This window comes from Pipistrellus hanaki, assembly GCF_964339955.1.
Source record: "Pipistrellus hanaki genome assembly, chromosome: 2".
In the NCBI taxonomy this organism is placed as follows: domain Eukaryota; kingdom Metazoa; phylum Chordata; class Mammalia; order Chiroptera; family Vespertilionidae; genus Pipistrellus; species Pipistrellus hanaki.
In genome coordinates this window covers 136,014,614-136,033,721 of record NC_140504.1, presented here as the reverse complement: position 1 = coordinate 136,033,721, position 19,108 = coordinate 136,014,614, and the positions used below count along the sequence as shown (strand labels likewise).

The window sequence follows — 19,108 nt, the reverse complement described above, 5'->3', positions numbered from 1 at the left end:
CAGTAATGTGCTGTTGCTTCCTTTAGGAAGCAACAATAATCCTAATATATAAAAACCCTGGGTCTGTCACAATGACTGGAGGCTCGACCAGGCTAGCCCGTGCAGCAGGCTCTGGTGGGTGAGAACTTGTGGCAGCGGAGATAGGGACTGGGGAGGTGGGGCCAGCAATCACACTCACAACTGCACACATGCACAGACACACACAGCACCCACAGCCTTTTCTCCCTTTCTTTCCCTCCCCCTCAGCTTACTCTCTTAGCCTATCTCAGAATGAGGAAACAAAACAGACTGGGCCTAAAGAGGCCTGGATGGAAGGGAGAGTGAGTAGAGAGGGTGGAGTGGCCCCCACTGGCCTCACCCCCTCTAGCCTCGCCCCCTCCTATCCAGGAAAGAGGAAGAGGGAGGCTGGGAGGCCTAGAGGACTGCTGAGAAAAACAAAGAGAGACAGAGACTGGGCAAGATCAGGCTGGCAGAGGAGAGCAGTTGGGGATGAGATTAGGCTAGCAGGGGAGGGCAGTTGGGGGTGAGATTAGACCAGCAGGGGAGGGCAGTGAGGGGTGATCAGGCAGGCAGGCAGGCAGGTGAGTGGTTAGGAGCCAGCGTTCTCAGATTGCAAGAGAGATGTCCGACTGCTATATTTCTGCTAAATTGGCAATCAGAAATCTTCCAAAGGGTCCCTGATTGGAGAGGGTACAGGCTGGGCTGAGGGAACACCCCTTCCCTCCCACCTCTCACCCCCACCCCCGCACGAATTTTGTGCACTGGGCCACTAGTCTATATCTATAATAATAAAAGTGTAATATGCTAATTAGGCTGGATGAAGCCATAGTGGTGGGGGCCGAGGCAGAGGCAGCCACCGCAGGGGCGGGGTCCCTTGCATGAATTTTGTGCATTAGGCCTCTAAGTATATTTATAAAAGCCTAAGTGACCATTTGATTGGTTGCTATGATGGGCACTGACCACCAGGAGGCAGACGCTCAATGCATGAGTTACCCCTAGGTTGTCAGTGTGCTCCCACAGTGGGAGCTCCATAGATGCTGGGCTCATGGCTGATGAGCACAGCTATGGCAACGCAAGCCTCTTCTGTGGACACTCCCCCTATGCCTTTCCCATCTGGGCCAGGATTGGGACCGGCATCGGAACTGACTGGGTGCGAGGCTGCGGCCAATTCTAGGTATTGTCCTGGGACAGGTGTGCAGAGACTGCAGTGGAGAGGCAGTGAGCCTACTGAGCCTACTATGCGGTGATGGCCTCAGCAGGCGCAGTGGGGCCTGGATGAGCGTGAGCAGAATGAGTGGGAGCGGTGTGGCAGGGCTCAGGCTCCTTCCTGCTGCCTGCTCCTGCATGCACGGCTACATACCTTGAGGAATGTCTAATTGCCAGTTTTAGCCCGATCCCCGTAGGTCAAGCTGAGGGACCCCACTGTGCATGAATCTGCACCAGGCCTCTAGTTAATTGAATAATTACCATGTGCCAGGAAGTGTTCTAAGCTTTATAGGTATTATTTATTTGTTTTTAAAATATATTTTACTGATTTTTACAGAGAGGAAGGGAGAAGGATAGAGAGTTAGAAATATTGATGAGAGAGAAATATCAATCAGCTGCCTCCTGCACACCCCCTTCTGGGGATGTGCCCTCAACCAAGGTATATGCCCTTGACCTGAATTGAACCTGGGACTCTTGAGTCTGCAGGCTGACGCTCTATCCACTGAACAAAACCAGTTAGTGCTTATTAATTTTTTTAATCCTGGTCTCATTAAGATAAGAAAATTAAGGCCTAGAGGAAGTTAAGTAACTTGTCTAAGGTCACACAAGGGGGCTAGGGTATTAACCCAGAAGTTGGCTCCAGATCCCATACTCTTTATCAGGAAAATAAGTCTAATAGTAGTGTAAGGAATTAATTGGAAAATGGAGCTGGAGACAAAGAAACAAGTTAGGAAATGGTGGTTATAACTGTAGGAAAAGGAAATGAGAATATGTAAGATAGGAACAGTTAAATGGGAGAAAATGAGGTACTTCATTTTGGTTTGGTTCCAGAGCTTCTAAATTGTATGCATTTGTCCAGACCAGGACTGTTAGTTATCTGAAGTGGTCTTTAGGGAACAGGACTTTGGTCACCCACGATTCCAAGGGAGTGAATTATGGTTGTCTGATGTGCCACCTGGCTGTGTTGATACTATTTTGGTGGTTTGGAAACTGGAGGATGGAACAGTGTAAAACAAGTAGTGGAACTTTGGAAATTGATACTTCTCACGGTTTGCTTTGGCTTTCTAATGATCTAGGCTTGAAATAGAGAGTTTGGGATTAGATGAAGATATAGATATTCCATCTTTCATACTCAGAAGCTCCAGGGTGGGTCAGAAATGCAAAGTACTATAATGACATTGTTATCCAAATAGGATTCTTAACGAAATATTATTTTTTGACTTAAGCTAAATTTACATCATCCATAAAATGGAAGAAAGGAAATCATGCTACTAAAATTAGTTTCATTGTTATCTTTATATGCACTCTGTAAGTAAATAAAATAATATATAAAGAAATACTTTTTTCCTTTCCAGAATGGCATTCACATGTTCATTTTGTAAATTTCGAACGTTTGAAGAAAAAGATATTGAACTGCATCTGGAAAGTTCTTCACACCAGGAAACATTAGATCATATTCAGAAACAAACTAAATTTGATAAAGTAGTTATGGAGTTTTTGCATGTAAGTAACTGTTTTTAAAGTGAAAAGCACTTTATCTGAAATTTCAATTTCTTATTTTTTTATAGTTCTCCATTTCCCATATTATGTTTCTAAAATTTTAATTTACTCTTTACTTTGTTATTTTAAAATGAACCCGGAATTAGATGTTAATTCCTATTGTAAATATAATTTAGATTTGTTATTTGAGGGGACATTTTATATTTCCTAGAGTAATTTTTGGTACAGGTGTCTAAAAAGGAATTCTTTGAACACTTAATGCTAAATCAGCTATCATCCATTGTGCTGAGTACTCTGATATTTTATTTGAGCCTCAGAACAACTCCTTTTTTTTATCATGAAAGATCATGCTCAGAACAATTTAATGACTCAGTAAGTAATAGAGTTTTAATTCAGAGCCAGAGAGCTAGGTGTCTGTTTAGTGCCCTTTATATTATGAGTGTGTGGTCATCAGTTCAACAATTTTTCTTGAATATTTATGAAATGTGCTGTGTAGGCACTGAAGACCCAGACACTGCCCTCATTGAATAGACAACAGTTGGAAATAGAACACACTCATACACATGACACAGTTAAGTGGGAGGGCCAAGAATGATAGTATGTGCAGAAGGGGTTTGGAGTAAGGGAGGATAGCTGGGTTCAGGGATGCTTAAGGAAGGAGCTAGAGCTGGACTGCTAATTGTGCATACAGTTAATTTGGGCAGAAGAGATAGACTTGTTAGAAGGCTAGAAATACAATGATCACTCTTCTATATCCTTGCAGAATTGTGTCCCTTAATTATAATTTTTTTGTAATTCATTCCTTAACTGGTTCTTGTCATTTAGGACTTAAGTGTTCATCTGCTTAGAGAAAACCTCTCTCTCTCTCTCTCTCTCTCTCTCTCTCTCTCTCTATATATATATATATATATATATATATATATATATATATAATTTAAAAATATATATATTTTAATTCATTTCAAAGAGGAAGGGAGAAGGAGAGAGAAATACTAGTATATAGAAATATCAATGATGAGAGAGAATTATTGATTGGCTGCTTCCTGCCCCTCCCCTACTGGGAATTAAGCCTGCAACTGGGGCATGTGCCCCACCCGGGAATCTAACCATCACCTCCTAGTTCATAGTTTGACGCTCAACCACTCTCCAGACCAGAGAAACTTTGACTTGTCTACTCTCTTTGATTTCTCTTACTCTATCTGCCTAGAATATGTTTGAAAAGTGAATACTTTTTGTAGTTTATTGGTACATTATGATAATCTTTTCAACTAAATTGTAAGCTTCTTGAGAACATATACTAGTTCTTATATAACACATACTGTTTCATAGGCCAAGCATGGTGCTGAGCATATGCTAAATGCTCACTGATAATTTTTGAATTATTTGTATTTTGTTTCTAGGAATGTATGGTGAATAAATTCAAGAAAACATCTATTCGTAAGCAACAGACAAATAATCAAACAGAAGCAGTCAAAATAATTGAAAAAGATGTTATGGAAGGTAAGTAAACAAATTGCTTTAAAAAATTTACATGTGTATTTTACACTGTAACGTATTTCTATGTAAATGATGCCCACTAGAGTGATACAGTACATAGTTATGTTTGATAGCACTGAGTGGGTTATAAGAAATGAACTTTGACTTCCTGTTCTCATGTTTACAAATTTATCACTTTCTACCCTTGTGGCCTTCACTTCAGTTTTAGAGGAAAAATCAGCTTTACTTCTAAATAGAAGTTCTGCTATCTGCCCTGTCTTTCTTATCCATATCATTTCCTTAAGGACTTTTCCTCTTCTGTTTTCCCTTTTCTCTTTTAATTCCCTCCCTGAAGCCTATTCTTATCTTAAAAATAAAAAAAAATTAAAAAAAGCCAAAGGAGCAGAGGAAAATAAAAACGAACTTCTGTTCACCTAAAATCCGCCTTTCTCTTTAAATAGCCAAGTCCACACTGGTCTCTATTTCTTCACTTCCCATTTATTGCTTTACTTATAGTAGATAATTTTCTGCTACTATTAGTTGACTGAAACTGCCCTGACAGAGGTTACCAACTTCAATAAATTGTTTTGAATCATTATCTTCTGCAACATTTTCCACTGATAACTTTATTCTATGTGAATCCATTTCCTCCCTTGGTTTCTCTGATATCTCATGGCCTTGATGTTCTCTGTATTCCCTTGTCATTTTTACTTTGTGTGCTTCTCTTTGTGTATCAGGCTTTTAGAAGTCAGTATTTCCACTGAAACTGGTTTGGCTCAGTGGATAGAGCATCAGCCTGCTGACTGAAGGGTCCCGAGTTCGATTCCGGTCAAGGGCATGTACATTGGTTGCGGGCACATCCCCAGTAGGGGTGTGCAGGAGGCAGCTGATCGATGTTTCTCTCTCATCGATATTTCTAACTCTCTATCCCTCTCTCTTCCTCTCTGTAAAAAATCAATAAAATATATTAAAAAAAAAAAAAAAAAAAGAAGTCAGTATTTCCCAGTATTCTGTCATTTGTCCCATTATTATCTCTCTATTTCTTCCTATTATTATTTGCAGCGCTTAAATTAACACTTTTGTTAATTACTTACGCATCTATTGCACAAATCTCACTTTGGAACTCTAACGTTATACATCCAACTGCCTATTCACATCTCTTCAGCAGTTCCACAAAATCAACATATCCAAAAACTCTGACCTATCTTTGAGCATCCTCCAGCCCATGAAGAAAAGAAAACAAATACTCTACAAATACCTTCTTCATTATGTTGGAAAGTGATCCTCCCATCAAAGCCAGAAATATGAAGTTAAAACCTGAGTGCTTATTGTGATTTGATTCTATCTGTAGCACTGTGATCTTTAGGTTCCATCTTTTAAATGTCTGCTAAGTCTGTTTATCTCCTCTTTAAATCATGCATTTATTCAAATCTTTGTGTGCTCTTTTGACAATTATAATATTTTGTTAACTAGTTTTCTTACTTCCAGTCTTTCTGACATCTAATTCTACTATATTGCATCATTACTTCAAGAATTTTCAGTGGTTCCCCCATTCAGAATAAAATTTTTCTCTATTCTCATCTTTTGTCCTTTCTTTATACTCTGTGCCCCAGAATCACTTACAGTTCCCAGAAGGAACCATTTTTCTCTTAAACCTACCCCTTGCATATATTTATATTTACCTGTAATAAATATCAATTACTATGTTCAAGTTCCAACATATTTTGTTCCTCATGAATCCAATTTTGATGTCTTTTCCCTTAGTCCTAGCCACCCACATTCATAATCATGAAAATTCTTATTTTACAAAAAAAATCACATTTTTTTTTTTTTTAAATATTTTCTTTTTGGGATGAATGTATAGGCTTCAGACCATAATTATATAACATGACTAAGAAATAAAATGTAATTATACTTTATAATTTTAGTCTTTTGTCTTTTATGTGCAGATTTATGAGATATATAGAAAAACTCAACATTAACTATATTCTCCAATCCTACTAGTATTTTTGGAAGGAGCATAAATAATGATGGAAACAAAATAAAACTTGATTTGTCTGAAATAAAAATATATGAATCATTTCTTATTATTTATTGGATTGTTTGTAGGTGTCTCTGCAGATGACCACATGATGAAAGTAGAGACTGTTCACTGCAGTGCTTGTAGTATGTATATCCCTGCTTTATATAGCTCAGTTCAACAACATTTAAAGTCTCCAGATCATATCAAAGGGAAGCAGGTAAGTTTGCTTCTATCCTAGCATCTATCCTAATGAAGTCTTTATATCATTCTTCAAGCCCTTATTCTTTAAAGGCTATTGTGTACAATCCTGATAATCTCACCTGTGAATTACTGTAAAGATAGCTAGAGAGAGGCAATATGAACAGTAGTTGAATTGTGGACTCTGGATCAAGACATTTTGGGTTTGAATTGTGGTTCAAGACATACATGTAAGTTAAATTTTTAAAAATTTATTGACTTTACAGAGAGGAAGGAAGAGGGATAGAAAATTAGAAACATTGATCAGCTGCCTCCTGCACATCCCCTAATGGGGAAGTGCCCACAACCAAGGTACATGACCTTGACTGGAATCAAACCTGGGACCCTTGAGTCTGCAGGCTGATGCTCTATCCACTGAGCCAAACCAGTTAGGGCCATGTAAATTAATTTTAATTTTTTTATGTGTAAAGTGAGGATGAATAAATCATCCTACTTTTATGTGACTATTTAAAGACTAGAGGCCCGGTACATGAAATTAGTGCACTCAGGGGTGGGGAGGGTCCCTCAGCCCAGATTGCTAGAGAGTGCAGGCCAGGCCAAGGGACCCTACCAGTGCAGGATCGGGGCCAGAGAGATGCAGGAGGTTGGCCAGTCCAGGAGGGAATGCAGGGAGAGCTCAAGGGCATGTCCAGCCTGTCTTGCTCAGTCCCCAGCAGCAAGTTAACCTACTGATTGGAGCATCTGCCCCCTGGTGGTCAGTACATGACGTGGTCAGTACATGACATAGCGACTGGTCGACTGTTCCCTGGTGGTCAGTGCATGTTATAGCCAGCAGTTAAGTGGCCTTAGCATATCATTAGCATATTACATTTTGATTGGTTGAAAGGCCAGTCAGACGACCAGACACTTAGCATATTAGGCTATTATTATATAGGATTAGGTTAATGACAATATAAAAGCACTTAAAATAGTGCTTGGCACATAATAGGCATTCAGAAAATCATAGCTGTTATTGAATTGTTTCCCACCCCCCCCCCCTTTTTTTTTTTACTTTTTTAAGTTGATACAAAATGATTGTGTGTAGTGTGTGTGTGTGTGTGTGTGTTTTAGAACAGAAAAGGAAGGAATGATTTGATTATAACATTTTTCTGTAGTTAGGAAAAGTGAAAGTAAAAAGTAGGATTATCAGTTACTATCTATTCTTACAATTTTTTAGAAGAATTTACAAAAATATTCTAGGAGAATTTTTTTGTTAGCATATTTTTGCTTCTATATTGGGTTGCTTTTATTTAGTCCATTTTATTTCAAGTAAAAATGTTTATATTGTGCACAATTTGAAAAGCAAATTAAAAAAATGTAAATATTAAAGAAGTTTTTTTTTTTAAATTGATTTGAGAGAGAAAGGGGGAGAGACAGTGAGATACAGGGGTGGGGGAGGGAGGGAGAAAAACTGATTTGTTGTTTCACTTATTTAGGTATGTATTGGTTGATTTTTAAAAAAATAATTTTTATTGATTTCAGAGAGGAAGGGAGAGGAAAGGGAGAGAGATATAGAAACATTAGTGATGAGAGAGAATCATTAATTGGCTGCCTCCTGCACACCACAACCCTGAATGTGCCCTTGACCAGAATTGAACCCAGAACACTTAGTCTGCAGGCTGATGCCCTATCCACTGAGCCAAACCAGCTAGGGCTATTGGTTGATTCTTATATGCTGTGACTGGGCATCAAACCCCACAAACTTGTCATATTGAATGATACTTGTTTTAAATAGAACATGTTTAGTTTTCAAATTCATATTTTGTATTAAAGTGAATCTCATTTAACTCAAACTTTTCCAGACTTTTTTAAAGCTACTTTAAGCACATATTTTAAAAATCTTAGTCTTTCTCTTTTGATATTCCTTAGACACTTTTTCGAAACTAGACATTGTATAAATTACCTTTTCTCCCTTATGTAAAACTAAAGGCCTGGTGCACAAAATTTATGTACTTGAGGGGGGGGTTCCCTTAGCCTGGCCTACACTCTCTTGCAGTCTGGGAGCTCTCAGGGGATGTTCAGGCCTAAGCTGTCAGTCAGACATCCTTAGCGCTACTGTGGAAGTGCACTGACCACCAAGGGGAAATTCCTTTTTTTTTTTTTTTTTTTTTTTTTTTTAGGGGGCAACTCTTGCTTGAGCATCTGCCCGCTGGTGGTCAGTGCATGTCATACTGACTGGTTCCGTTGTTCAATAGATTTGCATTTTAGCCTATTATTATATAGGATAGGATAGGATAGGATAGTCTTATGATAGTTATAGCTCAGAGGTAGAGTAGTTACTCTAGCTCAAAACTTATTCTTTCTTTCTCTAGCATGAAAATTAATAGTTGGAGTAGTTAGCACTGGGCTAGGTGGAAGTAGAATAAAAAGGAGGGAAAGCAATTGTTTAGAATACCTAGAATACCTATATGGTGACTGGGTGTGTGTTATTGAAGCTGATCTGCTTATTGACTCTTCATTGTTTTAATCCATAGAATATTTATGTGTGGTCACAGTAACTTACTTCTTTATGGCTTAATTTGCCAGAAAATAAATCATTTAAATCTAACAATTTGAGCATCCGATGTAACTTTAATATGGAAATATTTTTTTATGACATGACTTTCAAGTACTTAAAGTGTATCCTACTTTTTATAGGTTTATAAGGAACAAATAAAAAGAGAGAGTGTCTTGACTGCTACAAGCATTTTGAATAATCCAATAGTGAAGGCACGATATGAACGTTTTGTCAAGGTAAGATGTTAGGGTATCAGCTCTTTAGTTTATATTGTAGTATTATAATAATTAAATGGCGATAGTAGCTCTTTATTATATTTAAATATAGTACAACATTAGAAAGAGTTGGTCTTAATATCTTACATATATGTAAAACATCTGTTTTTCCTAATTGTTATGGTTTGTGTCAGGAGAGAGCCATAAGCCATTTTTTTCCTTAAACCCTTCCTAGCTTTGGATCATTTGAGAAGTGCACAGGAGTTTGATAAGAAGATCACAATGTCAGCTTTATTCTCTATTTTTAGAAAATAGTTGACTTGAATATGTTTTAGATAGGTAGTTATGTGAAAGTATTTCATTACTAAATTACACAGGCTTATGTCTGCTGGGATTCTTGTCCCAGCATTATGAAAAGTTTAGCAATCTGGAGAAAGGTTTTACATAGATGATTAAAGAGTCCAGAGACGAAAGATACTTTTGAAAGGCATTGGAGGTCAGAGGAGCTTCAGCTAAAGGAGCTAAGGACTCTCCTTGTCTCAGGACCCCTTGCTCTTTATTAACACAATTTGTCCTAAGGCAAGGTGGAGATAATTCACTTCAAGGGGTAGGGTACAGAAGCATTGTCAGATTGGGGAATAGCCTACAGCTGTTCAGGTGTTTGACCAAGGAGGCAATAACATGTAGATTAAGATGCCCTGAGCGTCTGGCAGCAAACAATCATCCTATTCAGGTTTGGGGGAAGTGCCTTTCCAGTTGTTCAAACAAGTAATTACATATGTGACTCAGCCCTTATTGAGCCCCCAAGTTCCATCAACCTTTTTATAGAACTGTTGTAGTTATGACATGCTAGAATTGGCTCCTGGCAATGTTCATCGACCACTGTTACTGGTTTAGGTGGATAGCAACAGCTTTCCCCTAGTTTATCATGTGACATAGAATAGAATAGAATGCATCCTTTCTATTACTAGGAAGACCCAAAAGAAGGGACCCAGAAGGGATTGAGTTGTGCACGTCCAGTTTCTTCCAAGTATACTAGTTGGATAAGTAATTCCTCTTCCTTGGATGAAGTTGGAGGGGAAGCAGGAGATCATCTGTGTTATTTCAGAAAAACCCTCCCTCATGGAATCAGGAGGCCAGGAGAAAGGTTTGCCCCTAATGTCAGGAAACTCACTTGTGAACAATTAGATATATCTGGCCCACTGCTGCTCACAATTTTTGCCCTATAGTACTGAGGAATATTCTCATCACATAAAATCCTTTACATATTATGGACACTTATAATACAAACAGTAACTTAATTACTCATGAAACTAGAGGCCCGATGCACGAAATTTGTGCACAGGGGGGTGGGGGTGGGGTGGGGTGGGGTGGGGAGAGGGAGTGGTGGTGTCCCTCAGCCCAGCCTGCACCCTCTCCAATCTGGGACATCCCTTTCATAATCCAGGACTGCTGGCTCCCAACTGCTCGCCTGCCTGCCTTCCTGATTGCCCCTAACCACTTCTGCCTGCCAGCCTGATCACCCCCTAATCACTCCCATGCCAGCCTGATTGATGTCGAACTGCTCTCTGCCAGCCGATTTGCCCCCAACTTCCCTCTGCCAGCCTGGTCACCCCTAACTGCCCTCCCCTGCAGGGTTGATCACCCCCAACTGCCTTCTCTTGCAGGCCTGGTGCCTCCCAACTGCCCTCTCTTGCTTGCCTGATCACCCACAGCTACCCTCCTTTGCAGCCTAGTCCTTCTCAACTGCCCTCCCCTGCTGGCCATCTTGTGGTGGCCATCTTGTGTCCACATGGGGACAGTCATCTTTGACCACATGGGGTCAGCCATCTTGTGTGTTGGAGTGATAGTCAATCTGCATATTACTCTTTTATTAAATAGGATAGAGGCCTGGTGCACAGCTGGAGACCGGCTGATTTGCCCTGAAGGGTGTCCCGGATCAGGATGGGTGTTCCCTTGGGGTGTGGGGTAGCCTTGGCAAGGGGCCTGTGGTGGTTTGCAGGCCAGCCACGGCCCCCGGCGACCCAAGTGGAGGCCCTGATATCTGGAATTGGTCTTGTACAATTGAAACTTTATAGCTTGGAGTGGAGCCAAGCCTTCTGCTTGCTCCGTGGCTGCCACCATTTCTGTTTGGATTTGATTACCGCCTATAATTGAAACTTTGTTGCGTTGAGTGAAGGCTTAGGCCAGCTAGGGCAAGCCGAAAGCTTGGCTTCTTCCATTGCCTGTCAAACCCAAGCCTCCCTCCTGCTCTCTGGCCACAGCCATCTTGGTTGGGATTAATTTGCATACTTGATCTGATTGGCTGGTGGGCATGGCTTGTGAGTGTAATGAAGGTATGGTCAATTTGCATATTACTCTTTTATTAGATAAGATAATAGAAATACATATTAGATTTTCATTTTGAGTATTTTTTATTAGTTAATCCTCACCAGAGAATATTTTTTCCATTAATTTATTTTTATTTTTATTTTTTTAGAAAGAGTAGAAGGGGATGAGGGATGAAAGAGAGATAAGAGATAGAGATAGAGAGGTAGAGGTAGAGGTAGAAAGGTAGAGATAGAGGGAGAGAGAGAGGAAGAGAGAGAGGGGAAGAGATATCAATGTGTCACATAGTTTGGTTGTCCCCTGCATGCACCCCAATGGGCAGGGGATCGAACCTGCAAACCAGGTATGTGCCCTTGAAGAGTTGAACCTGAGACCTTCCATGCACAGATCAGTGCTCCAACCACTCAGCATCACTTGTCAGGAATAGTTTTTGAGTGTTTATAAAATAACTAGAGGTCCGGTGCACAAATTCATGCATGGGAGGTTGTGTTGTGGGGGAGGGACTGCACAAGATTGGCTGTGGTGCGAGGGAGGGACGATGGGAGGTTGGTCAGCCAGGGTGGAAAGGGACCATGGGAGATTGACCGGCCAAGGTTGGGTGAGGGACTGTGGGAGGTTGGATGGCAGGCAGAGGGGCTGAGGGTGTTTGGCTGGCCAGGGGATGGACTGTGGGACGTTGGCTGTGGGAGTGCACTGACCACCAGGGGGCAGAGCCTGCATTGAGCATCTGCCCCTGGTAGTGCTTGTCATAGTAACTGTCATAAAGTTCGCTTAAGCTTATATATATATATTTTTTAAATCATCCTACACTGAAAAAGTTATGTTGAAGATTTATGAAAGGTTCTTGTTTACATTAGTAACTAAATCTTTATAAATTAAAGAAGTTTTATTTATTTGGCTGTTGTGATTACAATCAATGGTAGTTGGCTCTAATTCAATGCCAAGGTATCTCCAGTTTGTTGTGTGGTGAAGAAGGAAACTTGATTCAATGCAAATCAGCTTAATTGTGATGCAGATAGTTGTGAAAACCTCAGAGCTCTGAGGCAGCCAGGGTGTAGGTTCTTCTCTACCTAGGCAGCTCTGTTCTGCTCCTGTTTGTCTACTGTTCTGGGCCAGTCTGCTCTGGCCTGCACTGGCCTGCTCTGGTCCACTCCAGTGAGACATCTTTGGTATTTCAGCTCAACCAGGGAGATACATATATTCATTCTGAGATAGAAAGGGGAAGTGCTCTCTCAGAGTCCAAGGAGCTGGTCCCTCATGCAAATGTGGACTCCAAATCCTCACAGTTTGATTGGTCTAAAAGGCACTGTTCTGATTGATCATAATAGAGATGCACAGCTTCAGTTGGATAGGGAAAGCCTCAGTCCTGTTGGTTGAAATAAGATTCCAGGAATTCCTTTATAAGGGTTGGCACAGGTGGCAGGAGCAATGCATGCAGGCAATTTAGTGCAGGCTTCTCCCCAAAGTGCAGTTTGTATGACATTCCCCTGTGTAGAAATGGCTGCTAGGCTCTGTTGTTATTTATTTGTTTTTTTAATTTGAGCCTAGTTAGCCACCAAAAGCCCTTCTTGGTAGTTGTTTTCTTTCTCAGGGTTTACAATGCTTAATAACCATTAAGTTATCCTCAACTAAGTGCCTTCCAAGTTGAGTAAATCTCAGTTCTTTTGGTTTATTCCTTAGGGGCTTGTTTTCAGATTTGTTAACTATATTTGTCATTGTTTACTACATTCTTTTATTTTTATTGACTTTTTTTAGAGAGAAACATCCATTTTGTTGTTCCACTTATTTATGTACTCATTAGTTGATTATAATATGTGTCCTGACCAGGAATCAAACCAGAAACCTTGGTGTTTCGGGATGATGCTCTAACCAAGTAAATTACCCGGTCTGGGCTTTACTACATGTTTGACACCACTTTTAAAAAGCCAATGCAGCACTGATTGAAATCCAAGTTTTTGGGACATATGGCATCAAAAAGATAGGAACTAAATTAGGAAAAATTAGATTTTTATCCTTGCTATATCATAAACTTGGTAAGTTAATGGTTTCTATTGATGTATGAAAATAATTTTTAAAGAGAGAACACAAATTAGAATTTCTACATTTCTAATTCAGTGCAAGGAAAAAAGAGACATCACTGGTGGGAGTGTCTTGCTCATGGACCTATTTTGGAGAAAGTACCTGAACTGAGAACTCAAGATCCTTTACTCTGAATGTGATCTATGGACCAGCAGTATTGGCATTAACCCTAGAGCTCATTAGAAATGCACTTTCATTTTTAGTTAATGTCAAGCCTATTGAATAAGGATCTTTATTTTCACAAGATTTCAGTTGATTCATTTGCATTAAAATTCAAGAAGCACAGATGTCATATTGCTCAATGATTTTCCTTTGTTTTGCATTTCTGTCTACTTAATTTCCTGTTGTCATTCCCCAGAATATCCTCTGTTTGTAGTCAGCTCTGGTCATGGCTTAAAACTCTTACTTCCAGATGCTCTCAGTCTGACAAAATACCCTTTTTAATTTTTACCCCATGAAGATATCACTTTATCAGTTTCTTTCAGTTCTCCAGTTGTGTCTTGTTCTCTTCACTCCCTGGCCTGAGCCACACCAGCACATCAGTTATTTAAATAAAAATACTAAAATACAATTGTGTCTATGAATGTTTAGTGAATTAAAGATTTGTCCATTTTTTTAAAGAAAAATAGGTAGATTAGCCAAAACCGGTTTGACTCAGTGGTAGAGCGTTGGTCTGCCGACTGAAGGGTCCCAGGTTCGATTCTGGTCAAGGGCATGTACCTTGGTTGCGGGCACATCCCCAGGGGGGCGGTGTGCAGGAGGCAGCTGGTCGATGTCTCTCTCATATTGATGTTTCTGGCTCTCTATCCTCTCTTCCTCTCTGTAAAAAATCAATAAAATATATTAAAAAAAAAAAAGCAAAATAGATTATTTTCATTTTCAAAAACATTTTAAGCTATATAAACTTGTTATTGCTTTCTTTTTAAATACTTTTTTATTCATTTTTTAGAGAGAGGAAAGGAGAGGGGGAGAGAGGGAAACATTGATGAGAAACATCAATTTGCTGCCTCCTGCACTCCCCCTGCTGGGGATCGAGTCCACAACTTGGTTATATGTCCTAACTGGGAACTGAACTGGTAATTCTTGGTGCATGGGATGATACTCAACCAACTGAACCACACCAATTAGGCTCATTTGTTTTTAAAGATATTCTGCAACAGCAGTACATTGACAACTAGTATAATTAAGTAGAAGATAACTATCTGAAAAAAAATATTTTTATTGATTTCAGAGAGGAAGGGAGAGTGAGGGAAAGAGGTAGAGATGAGAGAGAATTATTGATTAGCTGCCTCCTCCGCACATCTTACTGCAGATGAGCCCATAACGTGGGCATGTGTCTTTGACTAAAATCAACCCAAAACCCTTCAGTATGCAGGCCAACACTGTTTACTGAGCCAAACTAACTAGGGCAGAAGTTAGATATTTTACTTCATCTACTTAGTTTCTACAAAAAGCCATCTATTTGTCTTTGTTCTATACACACAGAAAATTTTAGAAATTCAGTTAAAAAAATAGTGCTTTAAGCCTTCCAGTTTATCAGTATAAAGTAATGACTTCAGAAATGGATATACTCACTTTGGCATGAATAGGTACTCAATAGATATTTAGTGGTTTTGTCACCTATATAAAAAGCCAGCAACTGTAATGACAAGAATAACTGGTCACTATGATGCCCATTGCACCCAGTGAACTGGCTGATCAAGGGGTGGGGCTGGTCAGCCAGCCCCCCATGGCCTCTTGCCCCATCAGGCCCTACCGCGATAGGCCTCTCCCACCCCAATTGAGGGGGGGGTAGCTGGCCAATCCCCCCCTGTGGCCCTTCCCCTCTGGCTGGCCCTGCCCCTGATTGCCGTTCCACTCTGATCAGCCCTCAGCCCCTTCCCACAGCTGGCCCTGCCTCTGATTACAGCCCTTACCCCAATAGGGGATGGGGCTGGCCAGCCAACCTCCTGCAGCTCTTTCCCTTGGCTGGCTCCACCCCAGATAGGCCCCAACCACCTAAATCAGGGGCAGGGCTGGTGGCCAGCCACCTGCAGCCCTCCTCCTGGCTGTCGCTGGCCCTGATGGGCCCCGCCACTCCGATTGGCCCGTGGCCCCTCCCCCAGCCAGTTCCACTCCCGATCATCCCCCCTACTCCGATCAGGGGCAGGGCCTACTGGCCAACCACCCATGGCCCCTACCCGAGGCTGCTGGCCTCCGATCGACCTCCCCCCACCCCATTCAGAGGCAGAATCAGCCAGCCATGGGGAAAGGCTGTGGACAGTGGGCCACACCCCCAATTGGCCACCCCACCCGAATCATAGGCGGGGCCTGCCTGCCAATTGCCTGAGGCCCTTCCACCCAGCTGGTCCACACTGTTTGGGTCTGATTGGGGCTGGCTGGCCATCTGGCCAACCTCCCACTGTCTCTTTATCCCGACAGGTCCCGCCTCAATCTGTTCCACTTGGGTTTGAGCTGGCTTGATCCCACCTGTGCACGAATTTGTGCATTGGGCCTCTAGAGTTAAAATATAAAGCTTTAAAAGTATTTTGATGATACAGTATATAAAAATTTCAATGATATGAAATGTACCAATTTTAAAAGTTGTTTCTCATGTTTTTTAGGGTGAGAATCCTTTTAAAATTCAAGATCATTCTCAAGATCAGCAAATAGAAGGAGATGAAGAAGAGGAAGAAAAGATTGGTGAACATATTGAAGAGGAGGAAGAAGAGGAGGAAGAAGAGGAAGTGGGAGAAGTGGAGGGAGTAGAGGAAGTGGAGGCAGTAGAGCAAGTAGAGGGTGTAGAGGAAGCAGAGGGTGTAGAGGAAGCAGAGGGTATAGAGGAAGCAGAGGAAGTGGGGGAAGTAGAGGAAGTGGGGGAAGTAGAGGAAGTGGGGAGAGAAGGTGAAGGAATAGAGGGAGAGGGAGACACAGAGGGGACGGGGGAAGGAGTGGGAGTGGAGGAAGGAGGGAAAGAAGCAGCAAAAGAAGAGCATGTCAGCCTCCCTGCTGACCAACCAGAAAAAAATTAAATATAAGGTATTAGATATAAAAGAAGCTTTAAATTTCTGTTCTAATGTGGAAAAGGGTAAGAATTTTAATAGTTTAAAACATGAGCGTTAACACCCATGTTGCATGCATTCCACACATTAAAATTTTATTTTATATAATTTCTAAATGTTTGGCATTTGTTTTAATAAAATGAAGGTATTAGTTTAGTTTTTATAGTTATCCAACTTAGACTCGATAAATTGTATAATTTGTAAGCTTAATTTTTATTACTTTATTGGTGTTAGGATAACAGATATGTATTGTTAGTATATCTATTCTAATCATTTGAACTTAAATGCTGCTCTTGGGAGTGTATATTCAAGTGTGCATTAATGTTTTGAATACTTACCCTGGAAGAGATTTAATTGGGCAAGTATTTTGTGCTCTGTGTATTTTTTTACGGCATTGAACATTGAATAGTAATTTGCGTTAAGATACGCTTCAAGGCTTTTTGTGACCATGTTTCCCTTTGTAGTAATAAAATGTTTTTTTTACAAAAATTCTACCTGGATTAGCAATTTTACATGAAACAGTTCAGCAATTAGATGAGTATTTAAAATCAGGATTTGCCTAATGCATGAGTTCAGCTCACATGTATTTTAAGATGATTGAGAAGACTTGAATTACAGAAAAAATTTACCTCAATCATATTTTAAAATTTATTACTAAATATTTTTTAATATGTCAAGTAGAGGTCATTCTATAACTTACCTACCGTATTTTCCGGCATATAAGACGACCTTTGAAACGAAAAAAAGTCAATGGAAAATCGGGGGCAAAAGACCAAAATTGCACAAAAATTACCTGCAGATCTTGATGACAAAGTAAGTCTTTTCTTTGAAATGGGGGGTAGTCTTATACAGCGAAATATAGGCCTAAACCTATGTTTTAACTGTAAAATTAGGGGGTCGTCTTATACGCCGGAAAGTACGGTATTTATACTTGCTTTAATTAATCATTTCTTGGTGCCTGTGTCAAATCTTGAAATCTTTTTGAAAATACATTTGAATACAAGTATAATTTGGTTAATTTTAATTAAATTAATTTATTAATTTATTTTTTGCTCCGATTATTACAGTTGTTCATTTTCCCCCCCCATAACTCCCCTCCACTCAGTTCCCACTCCATCCTCTGCCCTTACTTTCCCACCGTTGTCCTCATCCATAGGTGTACGATTTTTGTCCAGTCTCTTCCTACACCTCCCCACACTTTTTTCCTCTCAACTATTGTCAGTTTATTCCCTTTCTATGCCCCTGATTCTATTATATTCATCAATTTATTCTGTTTCTCAGATTTTTTTATTCACTTGATTTTTAGATTCACTTGTTGATAGAGATGTATTTGTTGTCACTTTGTTCATAATTTTTATCTTTTTCTTCCTCTTCTTAGAGAGTACCCTTCAGCATTTCATATAATACTGGTTTGGTGGTGATGAAGTCCTTTAGCTTTTTCTTGTCTGTGAAGCTCTTGATCTGACCTTCAATTCTGAATGATAGCTTTGCTGGGTAGAGTAATCTTGGATGTAAGTTCTTACTATTCATCACTTTGTATATTTCTTGCCACTCCCTTCTGGCCTGCATAGTTTCTGTTGAGAAATCAGCTGACAGTCATATGGGTGCTCCCTTATAGGCAACTAACTGTTTTTCTCTTGCTGCCTTTAAGATTCTTTCTTTGTCTTTTGCTCTTGACATTTTAATTATGATTTGTCTTGGTGTGGTCCTCTTTGGATTCCTGTTGTTTGGGGTTCTGTATGCTTCCTGGACTTGTAAGTCTATTTCTTTTCACCAGGTGGGGGAAGTTTTCAGTCATTATTTTTTCAAATAGGTTTTCAGTATCTTGCTCTCTCTCTTCTCTGGCACCCCCATAATTCGGATGTTGGTATGCTTGAGGTTGTCCCAGAGGTTTTTTACACTATCTTCAACTTTTTGGATTCTTTTTTCTTTTTTCTTTCCTGGTTGGGTGTTTTTTGCTTTTTTGTATTTCAAATCTTTGACTTGATTCTTGCGGTCCTCTAGTGTGCTGCTAGGTCTCTGTATAATATTTTTTATTTCAGTTTGTGTATGTTTAATTTCTAGTTGGTCCTTTTTCATATCCTCGAGGGTCTCACTAAATTTCTCAGAGGTTTCTAAAAGATTTTTGAGTAACCTGGTTTTGAACTCTATATCCAGTATTTGCTTTCATCCATTTCTTTCATTTGTGATCTGTTTGTTTGTCTCCACATTTTGGCTGCTTCCCTGTGTTTGTTTCTATGTACTGGATAGCTGCCAAGTATCCTTGGGTTGATAGAATGGCCTTGTGTGGTTGGTGTCCCATAGGGCCCAGTGTCTCAGCTGACCCAGTCACATGCGGTGGATAGTCTTGTTGCACCCCTTTGTGGGCTGTTTGCACAGTTTTGTTGTTGTTGGTATCACTGGGAAGAATTGATTTCCAGGCCAATTGGCTGTGGTGACCAGCTGTGTCTACACTGGAAGAGCTGTTACGCAGGAGACACCCTTATGAGGCAGGACTTGCTTCAGT

At 40.3% G+C, this 19,108-nt stretch overlaps 1 protein-coding gene across 2 annotated transcripts in view; it reads left to right on the top strand.

The window, feature by feature from the left end:
- Nucleotides 1–16,964, top strand: part of ZNF326 (zinc finger protein 326) — a 39,738-nt gene extending 22,774 nt beyond the window's left edge. For both annotated transcript variants that reach the window (XM_084872991.1, XM_084872990.1), the window contains exons 8-12: nt 2,562–2,709; nt 4,107–4,206; nt 6,292–6,422; nt 9,080–9,175; nt 16,165–16,964. In XM_084872991.1, coding sequence (XP_084729117.1) covers nt 2,562–2,709; nt 4,107–4,206; nt 6,292–6,422; nt 9,080–9,175; nt 16,165–16,572 — 883 coding nt within the window. In that variant the 3' untranslated portion in view covers nt 16,573–16,964. The remainder of the gene's footprint in view (nt 1–2,561; nt 2,710–4,106; nt 4,207–6,291; nt 6,423–9,079; nt 9,176–16,164) is intronic.
- Nucleotides 16,965–19,108: the final 2,144 nt, after the last annotated feature.